This window comes from Oxyura jamaicensis, chromosome 5 (assembly GCF_011077185.1).
Source record: "Oxyura jamaicensis isolate SHBP4307 breed ruddy duck chromosome 5, BPBGC_Ojam_1.0, whole genome shotgun sequence".
NCBI classification, from domain to species: Eukaryota; Metazoa; Chordata; class Aves; order Anseriformes; family Anatidae; genus Oxyura; species Oxyura jamaicensis.
Genome location: NC_048897.1, coordinates 22,346,358 through 22,358,405, shown reverse-complemented (window position 1 = coordinate 22,358,405; position 12,048 = coordinate 22,346,358). Strand labels below are relative to the sequence as shown.

General features: G+C 36.6%; 1 protein-coding gene across 1 annotated transcript in view; it reads right to left on the bottom strand.

Moving 5' to 3' along the window:
• INO80 (INO80 complex ATPase subunit) overlaps positions 1 to 12,048 on the bottom strand; it is a 58,598-nt gene extending 46,550 nt beyond the window's left edge. Inside the window, exons 1-12 of the mRNA XM_035327107.1 lie at positions 11,837 to 12,048; positions 10,801 to 10,967; positions 10,627 to 10,694; positions 9,000 to 9,161; positions 7,469 to 7,589; positions 5,984 to 6,198; positions 4,897 to 4,950; positions 3,186 to 3,389; positions 1,660 to 1,855; positions 1,393 to 1,460; positions 851 to 1,060; positions 191 to 271 (exon numbers count right to left, since the gene is read on the bottom strand). Coding sequence (XP_035182998.1) covers positions 191 to 271; positions 851 to 1,060; positions 1,393 to 1,460; positions 1,660 to 1,855; positions 3,186 to 3,389; positions 4,897 to 4,950; positions 5,984 to 6,198; positions 7,469 to 7,589; positions 9,000 to 9,161; positions 10,627 to 10,694; positions 10,801 to 10,967; positions 11,837 to 11,979 — 1,689 coding nt within the window. The 5' untranslated portion in view covers positions 11,980 to 12,048. The remainder of the gene's footprint in view (positions 1 to 190; positions 272 to 850; positions 1,061 to 1,392; positions 1,461 to 1,659; positions 1,856 to 3,185; positions 3,390 to 4,896; positions 4,951 to 5,983; positions 6,199 to 7,468; positions 7,590 to 8,999; positions 9,162 to 10,626; positions 10,695 to 10,800; positions 10,968 to 11,836) is intronic.

The following is a 12,048-nucleotide window of genomic DNA, read 5'->3' as shown; positions in this document are numbered from 1 at the left end:
ATGCACAGATATATATAGCTACATACACACATAGCTTTTAAAAGGCACAGCTTTAAAACAAAAGGAAAGGCCATAGCTAAAACGCTTTTTAAGACACTCAAGCTTTATAACCTAGAATTCATTCCAAATGTGAAAAGTATGCATATTCTATCAAGTATATTGAACCAGGAAAAAGCTGTAATCCACTTACCTCAGCCAGATGTGCAAGGAGAGCAATACTTTGCACTGTTTTACCCAGACCCATTTCATCTGCCAGGATTCCATTGATGCCCTGTGAAAGATCCATAAATTAACACCTTACTACTTTTTTTGATCTCTAAAAGATTTGAAAAATGTTTCCCGCTGAATTTATGATAAGCAGCCCCACTACGACAGCTCTAAAACACTCTATCGCCTTTTAGGTCTTCTACTGAGAGATAATTTATCTCAACCACACTTTCACTCATTTCTAGGCCTGATTTTTTTTCCCTCAGGCCATCTGCATTTCATGATCATATTGTGTACCGGATATATACACAAGGGTAACGTTGCCTGCAGTTTGCAAGCTGCCCAAAGCCTGAAATTGTATATAACGTGGAGAAGAAGCAGTCTCCGCAGCGTATAACCTAAGTGATAAACATTTGTATAAACATCCGCATAAAGAATCTCAAAATTAATGTCCCATTCAAGGTTGTTACTTCCTAAATAATTCAAGAATACTGGTAAGTGGTTTACATAACATTTTCTTTTCTTCTAAAGACATTACAAATACAGTATGTGGTCTATTTTTAAGAATAGTATTATTATTTTTTGACCAAGTTAAATAAATTATTCTAGAATTTTTAAAAATTTGCAAGAGGTACTAAGATACCTGCTCATATAGGTTGGCCAGCCAATTCATGCCTTTCAGTTGGTAACCTTTCAGTTTCCCATTGAAAATGGTAGGCTGTGGAATATCTTCCCCTGCACGGATAGATGGATTTGCTAAACTGTAGCTCTCTCCAAAGCCAGTACCAGACTTGTTAGCAGCCCGTAAAGCAGCTGCCCGACTTTCCTTTGCATCTTCATCAAATGATCTGGTCTGAACAGGAAGAGGAAAATATGCATAAGATGATGGACATATTAACTTAACAAGAAATTGTACAGTAAAAGGCTTTACACTTCACATTAAGACATCAGGTATCTTAAAACAAGATGAACCTGCTCCCATATCCCAAATCTTCATCTCTTGTTTTTCTATCTGTTTAAGCACAGTAAGGGACAACAGAACCAAGTTTAGATCTGGTACCTGAGATCTAAACTTGATCTACTTAACTTGGCTGCTATTAAAGATCCTTTAAAACCTAAAGGTTTTGGGGCCTCTCCCAATTACTCTGCTTTCTGTTTTACTTCATGGATCCAAAAAATACATACCCGGGCCTGATGAATCTGGTAAGCATCCTCAGCATTCTTCAGAGCTTGGGCCTTGTAATAGTTACTATCTGAAAACAACATCTTCACGTTAGAGCTCTGCAGAATTAACCACCCGAATTAAAAACAAAACAAAACAAAACAAAAAAACAGATAAATTCCAGTAATTACAGAAGAATTTTGTGCTTGAAATGGTAAATTTGTGTAAGAAGGCACATAGAACAGTAAATTTCAAGAGTGCAAAAGAAGGATTGTGCATGAATCGCTTACCATAATCTTCCTGGGTGATGTTGACCACTACACCACCACCAATATCAATTTGCCTTTGGGTAGAGCTGTCTTCCAGTTTGCGTAGGATTTCTTCCTGTATTCCATCATGTCCAATATCTCGTTTACGACTCATAAAATGGGCATATAATTCAGTTTGTGTGATCAGGAAGTTAAGTTTTCGCTGCTGCCTCTTAGCCTAAGAAAAGAGCATTTACAAAAAAAAATAGTTTAAGAAAAAATGTCTTAATCTAATAAAATATCAACAATTAATCTAGATTACATTATGCATCACTTTGATACCAAAATGCTAGAGTATTAGTTGAAAACAGAAACACCACCAACCACAAACACCTATATTAAAATACAACATTGCTGTAAATGAAATGTTCTTTTAAAGTCAGCAGTCATGGCAAAGAACACCATAATGTCCTGAAAGAAAATTTAAAAGTTCTTTTTTTTTTTTTTACAAGTTTTATGCACACTGGAAAATTGAAAGATTTACAAAACTAAACAGCAGTATAGAGGTCTACAGTACATGAACCAAGCAGTTAAAAAACTCCAAGACAATCCCAGCAGGTAACTCCAACTTTCTGTTTTAATAGTACAGAGAACTGTGAAAGAACACATGAAATGCATACTGCATATATTATTATATGCATTATTATATACGTGCATATATTATGCACAGATATTATCATTGTCCAGGGTTCAGCAAGATGTTGCAGAAACTGTTCATTCTTAGGTTCTAGCTAAAAAATGATACAGTAAAATTTTTCCATTAATTTAAGCCAGACGAAACCATCACAAAGTATCTACAAACTTTCAAGAATTGAAAGAAGCACTATACATAAAAACATGATCTAATGGCTTAAGCACAAAACTAACCATAAGGTATTTTGAAGATTCAACCTCAGCTCATCACTGCACATACAAGGTAACAGCTGTAAATCCCCCACAGAACTTTGGCAGCAAAGTTTTTTTCTTTCTTAAATTATACCCTTAGACTCTTTAAAAGAGTCCATGAATAAGTCATTTGGCCAACCCAAAAGTGATCACATAAAAATTCTCAACTCTGTATGCCCCAACAGTTCTGCTAACAATTTCTGCAAGTACCATACAGAAGGCATGTACAAATTATGATGTGTTTATAGTAGGGGGAAAAAAAAAAGTGAACAAAAAGATGGTTTGCCTTCTGGATTCAGAATGATGAGTAAATCATCACAAGAGGCTGGCACTTAGTAACACTGAGTTATGTATGTGTCAGCAAGACACATGCTGTTTGTCTAATTCCTTCCTCTATTTCACTCAATAAAGAATTTAAGTAGTTCAAAGGCTTCCTACCACCTCTGGCTAATGTCAGAAGAATTATGTAAAGAATTTTAAGATAGCAGAAGAAATAGATGGAATATCACTGAAATTGAACAAATATCTGAATTTGGTGGCCCAAATTTAAAAACTCAAATCATTTAATCACTTCCGTGTCTCCTCAGGAGATTAATTATCAGCAATTTGTGGTTTTGCTGTACCTCTCTCATCTCCTCATCCAGCTTGCGTTGTTCCAGAGCCTCTTTCTCAGCTCGTTTCCGATGTTCTTTTTCTACTTTTTCATACTTTTTCCAGTAGAGGAGCATCTCCTTGGTAAGACGACGTGCCCGTGGCAGAGTTTCCTTACAGTTTTTCTGGGCCTGGAGAGCAGCTCGACGTACCTCCCGCATGCACTGATGGGCAAGCTAGGGAGAAATGAGGTTTGCATACATAAGAAAAATGGGGAGATTTAAAGAAACCCAGCAATACACAACATCAAATTTAATAACAACCAAGTCTTACCCTTCAAAAGAGAAAAACTACGATACTTTGCTCAGCAGTAATGCTTTTGAAATGGTGTGAGAGAACATAAACTTCCAAAAACTTCCTGAGATGCATACAAATCTGAAGACAGCTGCAGCATGGCATGATACTTAAAGGATTGATCTGGTGGGTAGGTCCTTGAAAGGAACTCAAGAGACCTACATCTCTGACTCCTCTATTCCATTTTTCTGTAGTACCCGCTCTTTCTCGCTGTTTTAATAAGGCTGCTATAATGGCAATATTGGCAGCACACAATTGCATTCACATGTTAATACACTGAGAAGTGGGGGAGTATCCTACAATTTTCTCACCATCTCATAAAGAAGCATAATACAATGTCATTTTTCATTCCAATATACATAAATTAATGTCATTGTCATAATGGCCAAAATTGCTGGGTTTGATGTTTGTGACAGTTGTTTTTTTCCTCCACTAAAATTTGCACATCAACAATTCCATCATACAGATTTCAAATGATCAAACAAAATGAAAACAAAGCAGAAAAGAGTGCAATTTCAAAACCTTTAAGTCTGCTGCATCACTCACTTGTATAATATGCACTTTGTGATACCTACAAACACAATAATCACAGACAATTTGCTCAGACATCAAAAAGAAATTCAGTCTCTGTCAAGGACACCCACAGAAGAACCTACCTACAGTGAAGGAGGCACTGTTTTCTGCAACCCTTACAGAGAAAATGCTCCCTTTCTTAATAATTCATAATATGGGATGTAAGTTTCCTACATCATCTTGCATCTAACGATTCTTAGCCATATACTTGATTACTTTTCATTAGCCATATAAATCAATTAGGCACTTGAACATAACACTTGAAAAATGCTCAGAAAAACATTTCCAAATGTTCCCACAATAAAGCCTTCTAGGTACAAACAATGACACTTCTCAGAGAATACTCTGATGAGGAGATAAATTTCTTTGGCAATCATTTAAGCAGGCTTTTTTTTCTATTTTTAAACTTATATAGGAGTTGAGATTGTGAACACATTTAATACTCCCAAGAGCCCTTTTGATTTAAACAACGCTTAAAACAACAAATTCTAACTGGTGGATGGGCAGTTCAAAAGCCAACAAAGCGTACCAAAGTCTTTAGTTTATTGAATCAAAAGATAAGTTAATTGAAAATTAATAAACTAAATGTTATGAAAACCAAAAATACTTGAGAAATTTATTTTGCTTGTTTCCTCTATTGCTTATTAAACACACCAGAATACCACAACCACAATTGAAAAGTTGTATACAAATTACTTATATACAGTTCTTTCTCCTATACTGTCCCGCCAGTACAGTCAGCGTTGTAAGACACAAAGAGGTTACAGCTTGCTTATTACATTCAATACAAGAATCACTATAAAGCTGAACACTTACCTTTTTGCTGTTGGTTAGGAAAAGGTTGCGTGCTGAGGCTTTTTGTTTGTATGCCTATAAAAGAACACCAGCTTAAAATTACTTAAAGGGTAATACCTTTACAGTATTTTAAAATATCACTATCCATTCTTCAGCTGTTACAGCTGCCAACCTCAGTCATGCACTTCATTGTATAACTGTGTACGTGTTCTGTAACTATTTTTGATTTTGATGGAAACACCTTTCATTCTTCACAGTCGAATGCATACATAAATGTACTCCAACTCCTAAAGGAAGCATGTGAAACATCTCCGTTTTCAGGAAGGTTTATTTAATTACTACTTCTGCAAAACAGGGCTCTCCTGCTCCACTGTCATCACTTAAACAAAAGATGTTTCCACTGTTTCCCAAAGATGTTAAGAGTTAATGTAGATCCCATGTTGTTCACATCACCAAAATCAGTCTTTTGAAAATACAAGGTCTGGCACACGGCACCTATCCTTTGCCTGGTGTACAAGTCCATAAAGGATGATAAAGCCATCAGTCATATTCAACTTGGTAGAAATTCAAAGTCTGATAACTGTGTACTCCAAAAAGCAGGTTTTAAGATCCACTGATAACATCTCAGAGAACTAGTGATAGAGAACCAAGCTATCACAAATGTACCTAAAGCTTCTCCTGTAAATGACAAAGTTTTCCCTAGGCTGTTTCTGAACTAAGTTTCAAAAAATACACAAACTGTAATGATTGGAAATGCCTCTGCTGAACTTAGCACAAGACCAAGATACTGGTTTACATTACATAACTATCCCTGCTGATTAGTGGGAGTACCTGCTCGAGTTTACTGTGTGTTCACAGAAAAGGGTTGGATAGCCAAATCAAAGTAGTGGCAAAGCACTGCATGATCCACTCAGATACCGTTGGTGATAAGAAATTAGAACTGCAGTTTGCTTACAGATAACAGCATATCAACGTGGCCATTGATGACCACCAGAAATTCAGTTCTCACTTTACTCTAGTTTTCCAAGTGTCACCTCTCCACTGAAATCAATTTTCTATCTCACTTTCTTGTTATCATCACTAATGCAGTGCCACTAGCCAAGCTCACCTTTGGCAACTCCTTTTTAACAATGCTAAGCCACACTTTCCGCCGACGAGCATTAAGTTGTTCAATAGTCAAATGCTTTTTCTTGGACCCAGGTGGTGGTGTATCATGAGAAAACTTGGCAAAAACTTTGGTCTGGTGATGGTGGCGTCGTGGTGACTCCTCTGAAGAGAGATCTTCATCCCGCCTCCTCTTTTTCTTTACTTTTTTCAACTTGCCTGCATGAAAATAATGATCATGAAAAACTTCTTCTTTTTACCCCTATACTGGGGACCTTCCACATTTAGTCAGACATCTGTACTAAATAAGCTATCCTAGCCAATTTTTGCATGGAACCAACAAAAAGCCAAATTTATCCATGCTTGCCAATTCTAGTACCATCCACTTATTTCTTTGTTTTGAAACTAATTCCTATGGCATGTTTCCCTGCATGGTAACGTATCCTAGGAGCTGGTATAGTGCTTCTTGCTCTGTGGTAAAATTTTATTTAAGATATGTAAAGGTAACACATCTAAAGGTAACAAAATTAGCATTTGGTAGGATAAGTTTCAAACCAAACCTGTCATTAAAGAGACTGGCACGTTATCTCTTACTGCAGATACAGCTTTCAGAGGGAACTACCAGACACTATCATCAGATACTAAAAATGCTTTGAGAGCATGCAAAACCATGGATGCTACAAGAACAGAGAAGAAAAAAATCAACATTAATGGAACTTGCAGATAGACAGGAAGGAAAAAGGCAAGTCCAAAATAATCTCAAAAAAAAAAAAACAAAAAACAGCTCAAACTAAAGTATTTGCACTAGAGATAATCTTCCTTACACTGACAGTTCACAGCCTTCTCTTCCTTCCTCCTTACAGGTCAACAGATGCTGCCAGCACAAACAAGAAAGGAAACTGTACTTCCCACCAAACATGCATCTGAAAAACTCCAGCTGAGAGGTTACAGAAGTAATTGTATTTTAACTCATTTTGGACATCAGTTCTGAGATCCCTCTAATTTCCAAAAACAATCTCACTTCCTATTATTTCCATGTCACTAGAATTACTCATTCATGAATAACTATATCAGGTACTGGATAGCTTTGTATGTTTTTTTCAAGAAACTATCATGTTTTCAAAAAAAAAAAATGAGCAAATGGACCACGATACATAACAATATTTATGAATTCTGAAACACTGCCAAGCACTGTTGAGAACTCTGAAGTATTTATTACATGACAATTTCATTCTAGATCCAGAGGTCTACAAAGAAAATCTAAAGCCATGAACTTTCAATTTATACTACGCTTTTTTACCCTAACTCTCTAGAGGCCAGACGATAAAGCTCAGTATTTTCTGATGATTTCTCCTTGACAGAGCTGTCTATTAGCTTTCCATCCAAAACTCAAAGGTTTTGAGCATTTATGTTTATTCAAAACACATAATACAGGAAAGGAGTTTAAATCACAGCAACCATTTAAAAAACACAAGGTTAGTGACTTTACCTTTTAATTTTTTCTCCTCTTTAAACTTCTTTTTCTTGGGCCCTAGCAGGTGGCGCTGCTGCTCATAGTAAGGGTCATGTGTAGACAGCAATCCTGCACTGTAGTACTGATATTGCTGCAACTGAAGTGCATGTAAATGAGCACACTCATGGAAACCAGATATAGCAGGTAACAGAGATGGGAGATAAACAAGTTCACATTTTGATTGTAAATAAGACATCAGTAAACATGCATCTCCGTATTTAGCACTGTTATCAAGGATTGAGTGTCCAAAATGAAACCACTACGTGTACAGAGGTAGCTCCCATGTTCTACATAGGGAGTCAAACCCACCCAGTTAAGTAAGGGAAGAACGGGCAGTGAAGCTTACACTTTCCAAACATATGCTCTATACAGGTGCTGCCCAGCAAGGCAGCACGTTATGGGCAGTGGCCCAATCAAGGACTTCCTCTTTGTTTTGCTTGCATTCCCAAATCACATACATGTCCTACTTGATCATGCCAAAGGATAACAAAGGATGGGTTTAGATAAAAGGCATTTAAAAGATTTCCACAGTATATTCAAAGCAATATTCAACTAAAATATTAAAGAATTATGTAGAGGTTAAATATAAACGTCTGAAAACTGGACGTATGAATGTTTGTGTAGTTACGTAGTATTTCAAGAGAAGCCAACACAATCTGGGTTTAAAAGTTAATGAGAAAGCAAAGGAAAGAAGTGGACACAAGCAAAGACTTGGGTGGGAAGACTATTTCTCGACTCTTCTGGAGAAATTTCAAAGCAATGACAAAATTTTGCTTCATACACATCTTGTGATAACAGAATAGGATGACTTCTTTCATCTGAGACCCACTTGCTGGCACAATTCAAAACAGCAATTAAATTTTTTTGCCAAAGCTCTTACAATTCAAAGAAATACATTCTTAGAATCAAAATAGTCAAAACTTGGCACAATATCAAAAAAGTAGAAATAGAGCAGGATGGTATTTTCTTATAGGGAAGAGGAAAAAAAGAACATAAAATCTAAAATAGAAAGGAAAGGTAAGACAAAAAATAAAGTCAAGTAAAACTCAAAAGAATTACACAAAACAGTAAAGAACTCTCTTTGAAGAAGGTAAACATCACCTTACTACTTGCTGCCTCAATGATGATGCAAATATACTTCTTTAGGCTTAATTTTAGACTTGAAACCCACGGCATCTCAGTTTGGGTATCTATTATCCAAATCTAGCACTCTACACTTGCTCTAATGAACACAACAGAGCGCTGCAGAAGCTATATGTACACATGTACCTATACTATCTACATAAGTTATCAAGAGATTCTCTGCCTAAAGGATCAACAGCTTTACCATCTGTGCAAAATTAATTAAATAACCCTTGTCTGAAATTGATATTAGATTGTTCTAGTTCATCAAACACTAGGGTATTTTCTAATCCACAAAATATTATCATTTTTCAGAAAAAGGTAAAAGCAGTTAAAATAATGCAACTGAAAGAGATAATAAAAATCAAGGAAATTGGATTTTTACCTCTTTGTCTTTGCTATATTTACTTTGATGTAGTTTCTTATATTTGTGTAATCGCAGCATATTGTGAAGCTCCTCCCTTGAAAGAGAAAATTCTTCTTCATCCTCTCCATCCTCATCACTTGGTGAATCTGTGTCACTGGAGTCATCGCTTAGAAGGATACTCTAACAAGAATAAACGAAGACTATTTTAACAATCACAAGTCCCTGTACTGAATTGTTTATGCAGAATGCTCTTGAGCCTTTATCTAATAAAGAGCCAGCAGACCTGGCCCAGCCACAATCCTCAGCCTTTACAAAGCGTCTTACATCTGAAATGCCTCAAATGGAAAATCATTTTCTGACATACAATACCATTTAGCAGCTAATCAAATGCACGTTTTCTGATTTTCAGGGAGGTAGTTTTCTGTAAGTTTAATGAAAATTAAAATATTTTAAAACCCATTGCAGATGCTCCTGGTCTTGGAAGATTCTTTCCAGCAGTGAGAAAAACCAGGACACAAGCAGGGGTATTTTATGCCGCATGGTTACAGGTGCTTTGCTACCCCATTTGTAGAGCCTGTTCTGCTATTCTACCACCTGCACCAGGTTTGGCTCTCAACTGACCTCTTGGCAAGCTGTTCTTGTTAACTAGAGGAGGCTACAGTACAGTGAAAAGGCAAAGATGGCATAATGCCACCTTTCTACTCTTTCCTTCCTCATCTGGACCTTGTACTGAGTACGTCTTGGGAAACAAACTTTCAGGTCAGTCCCAAAAGTCCATTTAACGTACTTCATAATAGCTCACTGTAATCTGTATAGTGCACTACAATTACTTCACGCTACTGAATGTATATTCTCTGAAATTTAACTACAATGCTGCTGCTACCAAAACTAAAATGTCTATTGTCCATTTCACTACCTGATGGAAATGAAAGCCTTAAACCTACAGAGACTGTAATTATATTTTGTTCTACTCAAGATCTTAACAATACTTATTATCAGCCGTCACATTTTCTTCTTTCTCCATGTTTCTAAGATGAGAAGTCTCTGTAGAATGTATTTTTTCTTTTTTTTTTTTTTTTTAAGCTTTGGTCAGTGTTTTTTTTAATGTAGAAAGAAAAAAAAAAAAAATTCATTTCTTCTTAGCAAGGGACATTAGTCTAACTCCAGTTACTTCAAAAAAAAAATAGTGCAGCAAACAGACCAATATAGTACAAGACTAAATAATTCCTTTGAAGCCCTCTTTTCAGCAAGATATCAAATATTAATACATTTTTGTATCACCTTAGGCTTCTTCTTCAACATAGTATTTTGCATCAATTAAAACTGTGTCAGATCATTTAGGGCAGCTCTTAAACACATTTGTCTAGCTTTCTAAGCTCTTGTAGCACATGTAAAGTAAAAATAAATGGACTACTGAGATGAGAACAAATAAGCTTACTGTAAACTGAAATTTGCCAACTTCGTTTGAGGTAATGCTCTGACCTGTGCTCAACTTTTTTTTGCTATCTACTTTCTTACATGTTTGGATCTCCATGATCTACACCAAATGACTAGGCAGAATCCCTCATTTACCACTGTCAACAAGGTATTAACTGGGACCCTCCTCAGATTTCCTAACAGCTGCTTTTCTTTGCAATATTCTTACCTTCAGCCACTTTCTGCTTTTCTTCAGCTTAGAGAAGTTATACAAGCTCCCTTTTTCAGACTTTGGTTCTGTTTAGAGGAAAAAAAAAAAAAAAAAGAAAAAAAAAAAGATAAATTTCCTAAGAAATAATGCTTACCACAAAGTAAGCAGAGATTCAACTTAGTGGGTGACTACCTGGCTGCAATACTCCATTCAAAGAATGTGTGTTCAGCATCCCAGAATTTCCTACTCCAGAAGATTCACCCAGCAAAGAGTTTGGAGGCTCTTCTTTAACTTGCATCAGGGAATCCCCAGATTGAGGCAGCAAAGGATTGTCATCCAATCCATCCTCACTTTCATCACTGCAAGAAGATACATAATACGGTGACAACAAAAGGAAAATATACAAAGTAGGAGGTACATACGCAACTTTCCTTGCATGCAGCCATTTGCCTGGAAGCCTGAGAACTGAGTCAGCCTCAGCTTTAAGTCTACATGTTAGAAATAGGACTGTTAATAATTTCCTTCTCAGCAGCAGTTAATGATCAGACCAGTCTGGCTATGCTATCAACCCACACCCCCAGTCTCTAACTAGATTATTTAATTTGAAAAGCATGAACTAACCGAGAAACTAAGTGTTGAGTCAAACCAAAGCACAACACTGTCATTCTCAGCACTACTATACATGTGAAAGATATAAGGCATTTTTTTCCCCTCTGCTCCTCATGTGGATCTTATTACATGCCTGTAATACACCTGTTATCTATTACTCACACACTTTACAGTTCTGAAAATCTGCAGTTCCAAAACACTGATGAAATTAAATGTAAGTTGTTTTGGGACAGAAGTGTACCTCTGATGACTCACTTCTCAGTGGTACAACCTACTGTCGTATAAATGCTGCATCCGAGAACACAATCTGCATTTTGCTTAAGGCTATGTGCCAGTTCCCTGAAAAATCAACTTACTGCTTGCTCATCCTATTTTTGTTGGCAAATAAAGTTTTGGCCACTCAGCTATAAAAGAGCTTTAAAACCTCTTGCCAAGTTGCACCTGGCCTGACAATATGCAGATTTTCAATGTGAAGTAAAAAGTATAGTGCAAAATCTTTACAGGAAATGAGTTTATAATGAGCAAGTCACTAATAAACCCCTACTATGGTGTTGCCTGGGAACAATATTATAAAAATGCTTGTCTGTCCTTGGTAATCCTAATGAGAAGGTTTTTGTACCTGGATATACTCCTGTTAAAGATGGCAGACGTCTGTCGTAAAAACTGATCCAATTGCAGAGCTTTCTCCAGATATTGCAGATAAAGGGGTTTTGCCAGCTCTGAGCAGCTGCCATCCTCCCTGGCGCCCAGCTCCGAGGCCATAGAACAAACCTCTCCTCATGCACAGATGCCTCGGAACACACAGCTGTCAAGAGGAAACAACAGTCATCA